This window comes from Micromesistius poutassou (genome assembly GCF_964030765.1).
Source record: "Micromesistius poutassou genome assembly, chromosome: 13".
NCBI classification, from domain to species: domain Eukaryota; kingdom Metazoa; phylum Chordata; class Actinopteri; order Gadiformes; family Gadidae; genus Micromesistius; species Micromesistius poutassou.
In genome coordinates, this window is record NC_140283.1 from 7,247,031 (window position 1) to 7,261,421 (window position 14,391).

The following is a 14,391-nucleotide window of genomic DNA, read 5'->3' on the forward strand; positions in this document are numbered from 1 at the left end:
TGGGTAGTGGGGCAGCAGGCAGCGCCCCCACGCTTCGAACGGCTCCAGCGCGGTAATGACAAGCATCGGGCCACGTTTTTTCATGAATCATAAACTCTAATATAATTATATTTCAATTATTTTACACCTTTGAGAAAAACCATGCCCAATAGCATTTATTTGGCAATCATATCAATATTTTAGAGCTCCCCCAAAATTTCACAAACCATGTTTCCAGCCTCATGTTACCACTAGGTGACTCCCCCTTAATTCGCACGAAGTGTGTGTGTGTGTGTGTGTGTGTGTGTGTGTGTGTGTGTGTGTGTGTGTGTGTGTGTGTGTGTGTGTGTGTGTGTGTGTGTGTGTGTGTGTGTGTGCCTGCGTGCGTGTGTGTGTGCGCGCGAGTGTACACAAGAACACTGCGTAATGGTTATATGAAAAAAAAAAAAAAAAAGAAATACTAACTTAATGTCAAAACATTAGATTCCAAACTTATTTATTACATGCCAATACATAAAACCAAATTCAGCAACATCAACATCATCCACAATTCTATTATTAAAATGAAATAATTACAGATAGAGGATGGAATTGTGTGGTAAAACGAAACACCACTAAACAAATGTTGTTGTGACATGTGACATTTAAAAAAAAAGTTTTAGAAAATAGGCTACCAATTAGAATTACTATTATTATAATTACTATTGTAGCCTACTAGTTACATTTTTGGACCATTCGATTTTAATAAGACAAATCATAATTATGCCGTATCATCATGCCATATCGCTGCCATATTAATGCAACATGTTTGTCAAGTTGCGATAACAAGCTCTCGTAAATAAAATGATTTAAAAGAAATGTGTCGTCTTTTGATGGCGTCATCACGGGGATTTTCCGGATACGTCGCACGGGGCTTCTCCATAACCGCGTTAGCTTAAATCCTCAAATATAAAAACAGTGGCTTAATTAAAGAACCAACCTCAAAGGAGTACAGGGTAAGACCAACGAAGAGGAAAGCTTTCTCGTATGGCGACGAATGGACAAAATAACAAAGCGTCGTTGTGAACAGCGACAAGAATATTTAAAAACAGAATGTCAACAACGCGGCCCCTCCTCGGTATGAAACGAGTCACCGAGCTAAATTGTTCTGATCAGCCGACGAGCAGGCTCTCTGCAGCGGGCAGCCCCCGACAACATGAACCCCCCACTGTCGACGAGTTTACAGTCCTGGAAGACAAACAAGAGGAGCTCAAATGTGCCAAACCCCGAGTCGAACAAGTTTTCAAGGTAGCTTTCACTATTATAGGTCTTCTGGACCGCACTGGACAATCGCATGGCAGCAAGACATCACGTCAGATTTGGTTGCAACTTAAAGGAAACAGAGACGACGTGTCAAAGGCAAAAGTAAGTGAAATACATAAATGCATTTACTCGTGTCCCTGTTGTTCGATGTTCAATTAACTTGTCTACTGAACGCCATAGACACAACAGCCATTATTAATGGAAACGGCATCAGGCTTTTGATGGTTCTCTCCAATGGCTAGCCATAGTAACTACTAAAGTGTTATTCGGTCAATTGACAACCTGATTACCTCGTTATGGGTCCTTGGGTGTGCAAGCAAAGTGGGATCTCTGGGGGTGATTCACATGTTACAATCTGCTATAGGCTTGATACTTTGCCAGTCAACCCTGAATGCACACTCATTCGCACAGTCTAACCCTGTCCCAGTTTAAAAATTTAAAGTTCACCTTTTTCACATCTGAGTGGCCTGAGAGCTTCCATATAGTGTTGTATACATTGTAGTATACATTACAAAATATCTGTCAACAAACATTCTAAAACCATGTATTTAAAAACCTCACTTTCAACACTGTCATGTGACACTTACGCCTCCACTAACCCCTCAACACCAATGCATGCAGAGTGATGGTGCCAATATAACAGTAGGAATATATTTGAAAGTACGCTGTATCATATTTATAGCTTAATTTGTTGTACAAATCCCATGATGAACCCAATGCATCATGCAATATTTTTCTTAGTGATACGCCACCATTGTGGGATGCCTTCAGAGAGTTGTAGTAATGTTAAATCCTAAACCTAAATATACCATAACCTTGACTAATCACAACTTTTTATTGCCATGTCTCACATGAGAAACGCTGTTGCATTTTCAAACACAAATGATCTTTCTCTCTAGCTCTCGTGAGTCATCATTGACTCAATTGTACATAGTAGAGTTGACACATCATGCCACACTGGTGTCACACATGTGAGAATGATGGATCCATTTTTAAGTCCAAAGATACTCTTAATCAATTCTGATATGTTCAACATGGTCCATGATGCTATTTTAAAGGTTAAAGGTCTGATAGCTTCCGCCAAATCAGTTTTCCTTTTATTCAACAGAGAATTTGCCAATACATCGACAAACCTAAACTTCCATACATATAAGATATTAAAAAAATTAATTAACTTTTAGACAGAACACAAATTAAGAATTCCCATTTCAGGATGAGTGGGGTTAGGGTAGGTACAGAGGGGCACTATCAGTTGAAATAAAACCTGGTTCTATGTCTTAAGTTGGTATGATAGGAAGGCACCAGTGAACAAGCTAACGTTCTTTTTCTGTCCGGTGTAGGAGTATGTGAGGGGCCTGTGTGACCCAGAGCTGCAGGAGGTAGAGCGATATCCGGTGGACATGCACTGCATCTTCGCTGGTGCCCGAGGACTCTTTCTGGACAGGCTGCTGCGGGACACCAGCGCGGAGGTCCTGGTGCCCGAACCAGGCCGCCTGCGACTCCTGGGTCGCGCTGAGCCCGTGGTGATGGCCCAGAGCAGAGTTCAACAGTTTGTGGCGCTGTTTCAGGTGGGCAGAATGCTGTGGCTGTCATTGTCTGATCTCTGTTCCTGCTTTGAAAAAAAAAAAAAAAAGGAAGTATGTATCCTTGAGCCCATTGCTACATTCTACTTAGCGATCTCTATGGGCATTACCTTCTGTTAAAAGCTATTTTCTAGCTGTCGCATAAGCATGATTCAATTCAGCTTCAGTAAAAAGCTCTCAGGAAAAAGCAAAGGTACTCAAAACATGTAATTTTCGTGCCTGGTGTCCAGGAAAAGCGAAGCCTGCCTAGCGAGAGGGAGCCAGCCGTGAAACGAGCGTTCAAGTCCTTTGTTGAGGAGAGGGACGACAAGTACACCATGGAGCTGCTTCTGCTGCCCAGTGCCCTGAAGGAAGAGCTGCTGGGGCTGGCCCAGAGCCCCTCCAACACACACCCTGGTTCTTCCCTGGTTGGTGTCTATATTAGATCTACATGGGACCGTGTCATTGGGTTGCGTCTACATTTCCGCAACCATATTTACCTGGTGCTTAAAGTAATACTCTTAAGCTCATGTCTTCTTTTCCTTTTTTCCGGCCCATACTCAGGCGTCTGCCAGCCAGGGGCCGCCTGCCAGCCTGGCGGATGCAGAGCAGGACCGCTCTCAGAGCAGCACACCTGTTACGGAGCTCTCCAACCGCATCCTGGACACCAGCTTTGAGGAGAAGGGAGCCGGGGCTGGGCCTGCGTCAGGCGGTGATGGTAAAGCAGGGGGTGGGATAAGCCTGGGATTCGAGGCAGCGCACCTGAACGGCGTTCGGTCCTCCCACAAGCGGCGCTCTTCCGAGAGCGAGACCCGCGATACAAAGAGACAGTACTCCCTGGAGCGCTGCGAGGAGTCGCTGGAGAGGGAGAGGGAGAGGGAAATGGAGCAAGAGAGGCGAGACAAAGAGAGGGCGCGGGATTGGAGGGAGAGAGAGAGCCGCCTGACCGACAGCTGCAGGTCTAAAACACCCGCAGCCTCGTTCTCGTCTGTGCTCTCCCCGTTGTCCTCGTCCAAAGCCAACACGATCGCGGGCCACATCATTCTGGACCACAGCGACGACGCACTGGACGACGGAGAGGCTGTCAGCCCCGAAACCAACCTCCGCTGTCTCGTCAATTTCTTCAGGTGTTTATTGGATTTTAATGTCATGCTCAGAATCTAAAGACAAAGGTTTCTAGTTATATTGTATATAGAAGGAAAAGTTAAGGCCAAAATAATAAATACGAGTGATTGGTTGTCTCGGGGCTTGGGTCACTGACTGATTCTGGTTTCCTTCTAGGACCATGGGCTACCAGCAGGAAGTGGTGGAGCGCGTTGTTAAGGAGACCGGGCAGACGGAAGACACCTTCCTCATACTAGAGAGAATCGTTGAGGAGACCAAACGCTATGAACAAGAAGGACACGGAGGAGAGCAGGGAGCACACCTGTTCTCCTCCTCCTCCTCAGTAGCGTCCTCCACTGTGTCCCGTGTCAAAGTCAAGGAGTGTGTCCCCAGCAAACTGTCGGTAGATGCCACGGGCAAATGCCCTGCAAACATTAAACCTGCCCATAGCAATGGTCTTGGCCACCGGAGGCACTGTAGCAGCGGTGGAGAAACCAAAACTCAGCAGGTACCAAAAAAAACATCCTGCTATACCCCAGTCTGAAGCTGATGGACACACAAAAAATGTAACCTGCATTTCCTAGCTTAGCACGGTCAGACACCTATTGATCTTCCATATGCGTCTCTAATGTCACACATAAACGTAACCCTAACCCTAAGTAGCAAAATGTGACGAGGAAAAAGACTAATGGAGGAATCGGTTTAATTGCAGGCCACCACGATCAAGAGGAGCTCCACGGCGCAGGGCGGCGCCGGGAGCTGCGAGGTCATCACCATCGACGACGACGACACTGACCCTGTCCCCGCAGACACCACAAAGCCAGGGAGAGGGGCGTCCCGGCTCACCGCCATGGAACACCCGGACTCGCAGTCAGGGTCGATGACTGACTACCTGGCACGGGGAGCGGGGGGGGGAAGCACGGCCAGGGACTACCTAACCCGCACCGGCGGGACTCAGACCCTGGGCGGCCAGGTCAAGGTGGAGACGGTGACCGCACTGCGTAGCGTCCCTCAGTGGCTGACCGGCGCCAACGCCACCCCCATCTCCACCGCTCCCACGTCCTCAAATGTAGGTGTTCCGAGAGGCTGCTTTCTCTTTAAAACATGGCTGCATCCCGACAACGTCCCTTTTTCCTCTTCTTTTCTTCACTTTAGTTGCTTTTCTGGTGCTCTAGGCATCAACGTATTAAGCCAGATTGTATTAAGCCTCATGCATTTGACATTTGAGGTCATGAGTGCATGGAAATCTGAAAATCATGAACTATAGAGTGAGAGAATAATTATAATGGAGGCAATCATTTCACCACATTCAAAAACACGGTACACAAAGTAAAAAATGTCAGAATGAACCACCAGTCATGTGTTCTATTTGAATACCCATTGCCAAATTTACTCAATGGTTCTCCATGCCTCCAAGCCTCCATGCTTGTTTTGGCTCTTGTTTATCTGCAAGAGGAGTGCTGCGCTCAGACGCAACCACTCCCTTCATAGGACGGTCATGGCTGCGCTTTTGGTGCAGCTCCAGTTTGACTTCAGTATGTTAGCCGTTCAATAACGAGTTAGTAGTTACTGAGTCGATCTTGGGCAGGTCATGGAAAACACATGTTATTTGGTTCACAGGTTAGTTGGTTCCTATCAATCACATGGAAGTATGACACACGTTTCTTTACCTTGTGGAATGGTTTCTGCTTCCATCACGGAATAATAACCAGGCGGGCAACATATTCCCTCATGCCTGCCTGGCATTCACATGTTCTAACCTACTTTTCCTGTCTTTGTCATTCCTTCAGACTGACAATCCCAATTTCCGGCACTCAGCGTTGTTGTACCTGACCGTCGGTCATGGCGGCAGGGGGCAGCCCCCCGTGGCCAGCGTCCCACCCATACCGCCAGTGACGGGTCTGGCCCGCTTCCACCAGTCACTGCGGACGCCGTACACCCTGTCTCTGCCCAATGAGCCGGGGCGGGCCGAGCTCCGGCACATCATCATAGACGGCAGCAACGTGGCCATGGCGTGAGTCACTTGCTCGCACACGCCCACAAATGACACGCACACACATTACCGACTCACACATACAGGTTTACTATTTATATATTACCAGCAGTGATGAGTTAAAATGTGGAATCCTCTGTGGTCAGTTTCCAAAATAACAGCCTAAAACCCTTATTAGTTTCACCCTTACATCACCATCATCAAAAACTTAACCTTGTGAGACCATTGTCGTGGCAATTTTCTTAAACAGATATTGCGTCTAGGACATGAGATTTCTAAATGCAAAAAGCACACACTTGTAGAACATATATAGCCTAGGTTTAATGCATGCATATATTAGACTCCTCGAGTTATTTATACCGTTTCAGTTCCTCCCCACTTGACAGATGTCAATAATCAAATCAGGTAATGTTTACCCAAGACACAGAGTTGCCTGTGTTCTCATCGGGCAGAAGAGTGCACAAGAGGATGTCTTCTCCCTTGTGGCCGTTTTACCCAAGTACAAAGGTTAACATCACGATTGATTCTGAGGAAGGCAGGACAGCTGACCAGAGCACAAGGGCTAACATTTTGACGACATGGCTCACTGGTGAGGAGGCTGACCCAAGCACAAAGGTAAATACGTAGACGACACTGAGGAAAAGCAGGGTGGCAAGACAATACACGGAATAGTAAACAAAGCCTATATGACTAAAAGGTAGCAACATATGTATTTTCCATCACACCATCCTGATATCGCAAGTTCCCATTCTCCTGCTCTCTGCAGATCAGTCTGGCCTCGAGCCTGTTGAAATTAAACAAAGTGTAGCAATCTACTGAGCCATCAAAACAGTTTTCATTCTAAATAGACTGAATCATTATGTTAACGGATCAACAGATATCTGCACGTAAGGATTATCTCAGAGAAGAAAATATTGTTTCTTTACTTCCAAACTGATTTGACAAGACCAAATATGGTCAAGGCCTCTCCCATATTTGGAAATCAATTGCTGCCCATCCAAGGCCAGTCTGATATTCATTGACAAACCTGAACATTTAGATTTAGTGGACTATTATCAAATGCACACTCTTGCTCGTCTTTCACCCATGCCTTTGTGTGTCTGTCAACCACTGACAGCTTTCCAACATTTAGACAGGGCTATCTTATTCACTGTGGATTTTCAATTTACAAATATTTTGTGTGCATGACCTAAACCCCTGAAATCAGTCATAACTAATATAATTTGCAGAGGACTTACTTTGAAAAAATTCAGTGCATCCTACTGTCAGGACACTGTGTCAATTAATTAGCTATTTCAATTTCTGCTAAATCTTGTATCCTGTTACTTCTTACCTTCACAACCATCTCCTTCTCAACCGCCTCCTCCTCTAGGCCCTCCCACTCTCTCTTCCCACTCTCTTTGAATAATGAATACGCTTACTCTTTTGGGGCAATGTATTTAAATTAAATGGATTTTGATGATGAATTTTCCCCGAGGGGAAATTCCTGGAAGCAAGCAGATTAAATTGAGATTTCAGTGTATTTCTAAGCTGTTCGTATAGACTTGTGTATTTCCGTCGTAGTAGTAATTCTACTGGAAATCAAGGCAGCTTGACAGGTTGGATCAGAGGGTCAAATAGATGGTTTATTACAGGATGTAATACAGCAAGGTACAGACTTAGGTTCAATAATCTATAGTGGAGGTGGGTGAGGAGCAGTCTCCAGACGTGATCCTTGGCTGTCGATCCCTCTTCTCACCGAGCCAAAGGTTCGGGGCAAGTATTATACTAAAGAAGGTGTAAATCACAAAAGAACACATGCAGTGTCTCCCTTGATGAGGTATATGGCCCTGGCTATGACCCAGACGGCCTGTCACCGGCCATTTGGTTCGTCCTTGTGGGAACATAAACCAATGGAGGTTTGTTGGAAATAACATCTCGTATCAGTTGGAGAGGCACTGGCCTGTCCCCACACTAAGAAATGTGAACACAGAGACACTGGAATACAACTTTCTACAGTGGCAACGCCCACGTGGTGGCAGATACAGTACAGTACACAGCTGAGACAAATACACTGGCTAAAATACTGTGTACATATTGTAGCCCCTGGTCAAAGGCTTGATGCATACCGATACATGCCCATCTCTAAAGGTTTAGCAAAGACGTGTACATGTATTTATCGTCAAATACCCTTTGCACCTCGGTTTTCTCAAATGTATTTTATCACAATTTGATTTGCTAAGCTGAACCCATTGCTCTTTCACCTCTCGGTGTAAATGATATCTTTCACTATACTTCCTTCCATCATCTCAAAGGCTTCTTCTTCCTTTCCATCTCTGTGGCAGCGCTGCAATGCAGAGGCTTATCACCTTTTTTCACACCTTGTGTAAATATGGACTCTCTGGTCCTTGTGTCACCTCTTCCTGTTTCTAGCTGTGAAGTGTTCTGCGGTACATGCACTTGGGGACTTCCCTGACGTTGCATAGCAGCGCCAACAACAAGCTAAAACTTTGCATGTGTGCGTGTGCTCGCCTCCATGCAAATCTTGCTCTGCATCACTCTTGCTGTACAAGAATGAGCACTCTTCACAAGCCCACATTCTACGATCCATTGTCCTGTGTCCCATTTTGATCCCCGGTCTCTAGTTGAACGACTGATGAGAGACTGACTTGTAAGTGTAAGCACTCACCAACATTTAGTAATGTTGCACCTCATTAAACCAGTGACTCGAAACTCTTGAGGCGGGTTTCACAGAATACTTTTGTACCATAGTTATCACAATAAGGAAAGTCCTTAGAGAATATGGGGGACATTGGGGCTCCATTGACCTCACTAAAACATGGGCATAACAATGTTCAATGTACCTCCATGAAAACTCCCATCCATGTACGCACAGGGGCATTTGGATGAACAATAATCCCATAGGCATGTGATCTTGCATCATCCCTCATCATCAACCTGCTGTACTGCCGAGTTTGTCATCTGTTGTTGTTGTTGTTGTTGTTTTGGGTTACCCTGGAAACCCGCTTGGCGTGGCCTTTATCGACTGACGTGCATTGTTTGGGTGTTTGCACGTCTCCCCTCTGTGATCTGGGTCACCTGGTGGCCACGCAGAGCCGTCTCTCTATAACGTCACGGTGTGATACCAAAACCCTTAAGGAACCGGATGTTTATGTGCGTGCACACGTGTTGCTACCAGGGGTTTTGGTTTGTGCTTTTTTCTTTTTTTTTTTAGGAGCTGTGAACAGACTCATGGTTCTTCACAGAAGAAAATGGTTTCGTCTGTGTCTATTCCGAAACATCACATGCCAAAAGCTACAGTTTACATTGTCCTCCTAACATGCTTATTTTATTTTAGGAATCATCGCTTAGCATTTATACTTTGGTATTGCTTTATAATATCAAACACTGTGCGTCCCATATTTATTTATGCCACAACAAAAAAGCAGGGATAAAATGACATGGAAATAATCTGCTAGTTGTGCTGCATTTTATGCTTGTAATGTACTTTAGAAAAGGTTTAATGGTACAACATATAAAATAACCAAATTAAATTCTAACACGTCTAAGTAATTTTCAAATGAACATCAAACTTCCACAGAGACTTTTTTTTAACCTTCTGAACAGATCAGAAAACCCAGACTCTAGCCAACCTCCAACCCAAGCAATCCCCTTGTCAATCATCATGTCACGTCTCTGTCCCTCTCAGACACGGGCTCCGTCGGTTCTACTCGTGTCGAGGTATCGCGCTGGCGGTGGAGGCCTTCTGGAGCCGGGGCCACCGGGAGATCACCGTCTTTGTCCCCCAGTGGCGGCAGAAAAGGGACCGGCTCACCATAGGTGTGTGTGTGTGTGTGTGTGTGTGTGTGTGTGTGTGTGTGTGTGTGTGTGTGTGTGTGTGTGTGTGTGTGTGTGTGTGTGTGTGTGTGTGTGTGTGTGTGTGTGTGTGTGCGTGTGCGCGCGCCAAGCTGGTGCTTGGTGTTTGTGCCAGAGAGCATGTGGTGATGCACACGTGCGTAGATGCTAAGCGTGGCCTGGTCCTTTTTTGTTCTCTAGAGCAACACTTTCTAAATCAGCTGGAGAACCTGAGACTGCTCTCCTTCACCCCGTCCAGGGAGGTCTGCGGTCAGAGGATAGCCTCCCATGACGACAGGTGAGCTATCCCCATCCATGCATTCACTCTCTCCAGCTGTTCCATCCCTCCAGATGTTCCCCTCCCTCCAGAATGTGGTGTCAGGGGCCACTAGGAGCAAGTCACCGGCTAGCAGATGGTTGTGGTCAGGAGAGATTAAATATGGGTCTGAATGTTTGACGTGAGCTTTGGAACTTGCCTGGTTGACATATTAAGACTGGTTCCTCATTCCAAATGACTAATAAATTCCACTTCAAACTGTCTTGCATTAAGTGCAACTCAAATAATTATCCTGCTCAGCTGTGGGAATAGGGAGCCTGTAACTAAATGACCTCAACCAATTCGATCCACAGGTTCCTGCTCCACTTGGCCGAGAAAACGGAGGGGGTCATTGTAACCAACGACAACCTGAGGGACTTTGTCAACACGTCCATTGCCTGGCTGCGCATCATCCAGGAGAGGTTTGTGACCCGTTCGTAGGCTATCCCATCACTGACACCCCCCTTGTTCAGTGTGTGTATGTGTGTGAATGTGCAAGACATCAGGGTATCGACAAAGAAAGGTCAATGACTTAGGGAGCACTGTTGTAATGCTATTGCTGACCTAGATTGTTCCTTCTCACTTATTCACAACTGCATATCGGTGACCATTACGACCCTCCAGTCTAGGGGATAGAGGGCCTGACATAAAGCCCACTCAAACATAGGAGACTTGGTTTCACGTGTTGACAAAAAGGATTTCTTGACACATCAGGTCCCTCGTTGCCTCGTACAGTCCAGAATCCCGAACGGCTATTTTTGTAGTCCTGAAAATATAGGACAGAGAAAGAGATAAAAAACAGAAAGAGGGAAGAATCCACAACCCCACAAACCAACGGAACATAACAGTGACTGTTGTCTGCTTGTTGATGCACACGGGTACATCTTCCTGATGCTAATGGAAAGCAAGTTTTGGGATGTGGTTGTGGCGCCCTCTAGGGGTGTTTCCACTTATCCCAGAAACTAATGCATGAATATTAGACCACTGTCCTACAGTAGGCTTAACGTTTCACCCATTTGCCACACATGCACTGACATGTTGTACATCGCTTATTCATCACTCAATTCCATCAAGTGCTTTAACGTTTTTTTTATGGATCATGCTTATTGTCTTCTGGCTGCTGGTCATGTTTAACGGTGAGAGCTCTGTTGAGCATCATCATTAGCTCACAGCACAATGGAAAGGGTCCACCAGTGTAAGGCTTGTTCAATGCTACACTGAACAAACCCTGGCTAAACATGGCCGCAAATGTACTTGCTAGACCAGGAATTGTCCATTGCTTGCTGGCAACCTAGTACGAGAATAGCCTAGGCTTTTGGGCAAGACCAAAAAATCTTGTTTTGGTTGTTGCCTCCCCCAGGCTGCTTCCCTTCACCTTTGTGGAGGACCACTTCATGATACCAGACGACCCTCTTGGGAGGCACGGTCCACACCTGGAGCTGTTCCTGCGCAAGTAAGTTCAGCAATGTCATAATCGGATCAGTTGAATATGCTCCCAAGAAGAGAGACCAATCTCCATTCCCTCCATTCCCCATCTGTTTGTTAGGCGGAGCACCTTTACTCCTCCACCAAGGAGACGAGCAGACACCCAGCCCCCAATCCAACAGCAACACCACAACCACCAACAGCAGCAGCCGGCCTACGTCCAGGCCCCGCAGACCTCCTCCACTTCGGCCTACGGCAGACCCCCGCCCTCCACCGACAGACCCCAGCCCAAATGGCCTCAAAAGGGAGCCCCGGAGTGGCACCCACCACGCCAGCGCTCCCCTTCCCCTTCCACCTCCCAGTCGCCGACGCCGCCCCCGCCGCCGCAGCGGTCGAAGGCGGAGACGCTGGAGCTGAAGGCCAAGCTGTACGACATCTTCCCCGAGCAGAAGCAACGCATCGACGGGATCCTCAGTGACAACCCCTACATGAGGGACCTGAACGCCCTGTCTGGCCTGCTGCTGGGATAGATGGAAAAACACACCCACTCAAACACAGCACTGTCGGCGTATAGCCACAACATGCTCATTATACGTCTATGGCCACACCTACCCAAATGTGTTTTCATACTTTTTCACAGGTTCCGCTCGGGGGAGAGAGAGAGAGAAACACAGATTATTTTTTTCCTATTTAAATGAAAGAGTTTGATCACCAAACGAGCTGCTATTAACAAAGTTATTTGTTGGACTTGGTTCTCCCCCTCCTAACCATGTCCTTTTCAGTAATCTTATTTGATGAAGCTCAACAACACTTGCATCGACCAAGCTAAATCATTAGCCCTTAGCACAAATTGCACCTTTCTGAAGACCAGGGCTGTGATCTTGAAACAGCAGGATTTCTCTGACATGTGGGACCAGAAGTAATAATTGATTTTGGTCGAAGAGAGCACAATGGTCCTGAACAGACAAACCTGGCATCCATTACAGAGGCTGACTCCTTTATGTCCCAACTTCAAGACTTCCCCTGAGACCCTATGGACAGTTGTCATGCATCTCACAAAAGAGTATTTATGAATGGGTTCTTTTTCTACAAGTGGCTTTTAAAGCATTTTGTTGAGCGTTCCTACCCGTGGTTCATTTGTTGAAGAATGTGAGTTAAAGTCTGCATTTGCTTCCAGTGATGTTGGTGTCAGAATTGAAATACAGGGGATACTGATTTCGAATAATTAATTGCTGTGAGAATTATTGTCAGGTTTAGCCTTTGGTTTTTTGTTAACTTTTCAGCTACAGATTTAGAGTTGAAATTCAAATCCAAAATTATTTATGCTGCCATTAAACCAGTTCCTCTCATCATCCTTGCTCCAGCGGATACATATTTCTATACAATCCAATGCCTTTCTTTCCTGTTTCGAATCTTAACGGTTTTCCGTAATTATTTGATTGCCTTGATTTCAGTTCAAATGGAAATGGTTTGGGCATATGCAAATAAGCTCAACTTTGGTCAACAGATTTGGAATCCTTAACTTGTGGAAATTGTCTTTATTGCGGGGGTTCTGTGTCTGCAAAAAATCCAAGAAATCACTTATTATTTTCATGTAGCAATTCTGTTCATTCTAGGTCTAGCAATACCTGTTGGGACTAATGCTAAACCCCAGTGCATGGCATCTCCATACCCTTGGATTACAGTTTGGTTTTAAGTAAAGCCTTGTCCTTACGCAATCTCTCCATTGCTCCATCTGTTCTAAGGTGGCTCAACACAAGGGTGCATGTTCCTTTTTACTCATTTATAGAATAATCGGTTGAAAGTTACACGTTGGTTATGGAATCTAAAACTTTATTGTAATAACTAGGTGAGTACAAGTTGGCAATTATTGGGTTTTAGTATTTCCCTTAAGCTTGGATTGTTTTGATCTTCAACTCCAATACAAGTAGAGAATGTTTTCTGCACTGCCCCTCCCGGAGCTATTGCTAATATGCACTGAATTTGGTTAATCTACTAAACGGACATCAGGAAGTTGATGTACTTATTCGTCTGTTCAACTTCATTTTCCATGTACATTGTTGATTTTGTAAAATCTTTATTTGTTATGGCTAAACTGCACAAATGTGTTTCTGTATCTGGAAAGTTTATTGAAATACAGCATATTGTGACAATATTGTTCTCTTTCTCCATTTCTCGAAACAAGCAAGCTTCGTATAGGTCAGACTACAAGCCAGTGGATTGTTTTGTGCTCTTCGGTTTGGTGTTGAGCACTTGCTACACATGACCATCCACTAGGGAGCGATGTGCACCAACTATCAATGTTTCACTTTCAACAGATCATCCTCAAATAGCATTATTGTATCCAGCTGTTAGTTATCGAGCAGGATGTCAGATAATGTCGGCAGAAAGGGCATTTTGTACGAGACCAGAGTAATCCCTACATATGTTTTGTGGTCTATAGTTATCCAACTATTGACCCACAGATATTGTAAAAAAGATTGTGCAGCATAATACTGTGTGACCGTGTGTAGTATCCATCAAACCGTATTCAGTGAATACCCTTTTTGCAGACTTTACAGGGGGAGATATTTAGGGACTGTACTACTCTAATGAGTCCCTCTTATGTGTTATTTGTCTGCCTGGTTTCTGGGGTAAAGCTAATATGGTTTAATGAGCCAGGGTCCGGTTTGAAAGTAATTTATAATATGGACGCCAAGATTTAAAGTTGTATGAGGCACTGATATCTTCCTTTTTATTTTTTGCAGGAAATGGACCACAAATGGAGACAATTGTTTAAAGAACATCTCGAGCTTCGTTGTTTGTTTGTTTCAAACAGACAGCAGCATCTTTAAAGGTGATATATTATACCACCAGGTGTGTGTGATTAGCCTTTA

At 45.3% G+C, this 14,391-nt stretch overlaps 1 protein-coding gene across 1 annotated transcript; it reads left to right on the forward strand.

The window, feature by feature from the left end:
• The first annotated feature begins 886 nt into the window (after nt 1-886).
• On the forward strand, nt 887-13,659 carry n4bp1 (nedd4 binding protein 1). Its single transcript, XM_084477526.1, has 12 exons — nt 887-1,383; nt 2,622-2,849; nt 3,095-3,271; nt 3,408-3,970; nt 4,125-4,455; nt 4,660-5,016; nt 5,738-5,961; nt 9,629-9,759; nt 9,976-10,072; nt 10,405-10,512; nt 11,451-11,543; nt 11,637-13,659. Exons 1-12 carry the CDS (start codon nt 1,072-1,074, stop codon nt 12,043-12,045), a joined length of 3,030 nt encoding a protein of 1,009 aa, XP_084333652.1. The 5' UTR covers nt 887-1,071; the 3' UTR covers nt 12,046-13,659.
• The last annotated feature ends 732 nt before the right edge of the window (nt 13,660-14,391 follow it).

Excerpts from the sequence above, each read along its gene's own strand:
- n4bp1 (XM_084477526.1), top strand. The coding sequence starts at position 1,072 with ATGTCAACAACGCGGCCCCTCCTCGGTATGAAACGAGTCACCGAGCTA. Across the intron at positions 3,971-4,124 it reads TGTCTCGTCAATTTCTTCAG|GACCATGGGCTACCAGCAGG; the intron begins GTGTTTATTGGA and ends GTTTCCTTCTAG. Across the intron at positions 4,456-4,659 it reads GAGAAACCAAAACTCAGCAG|GCCACCACGATCAAGAGGAG; the intron begins GTACCAAAAAAA and ends GTTTAATTGCAG.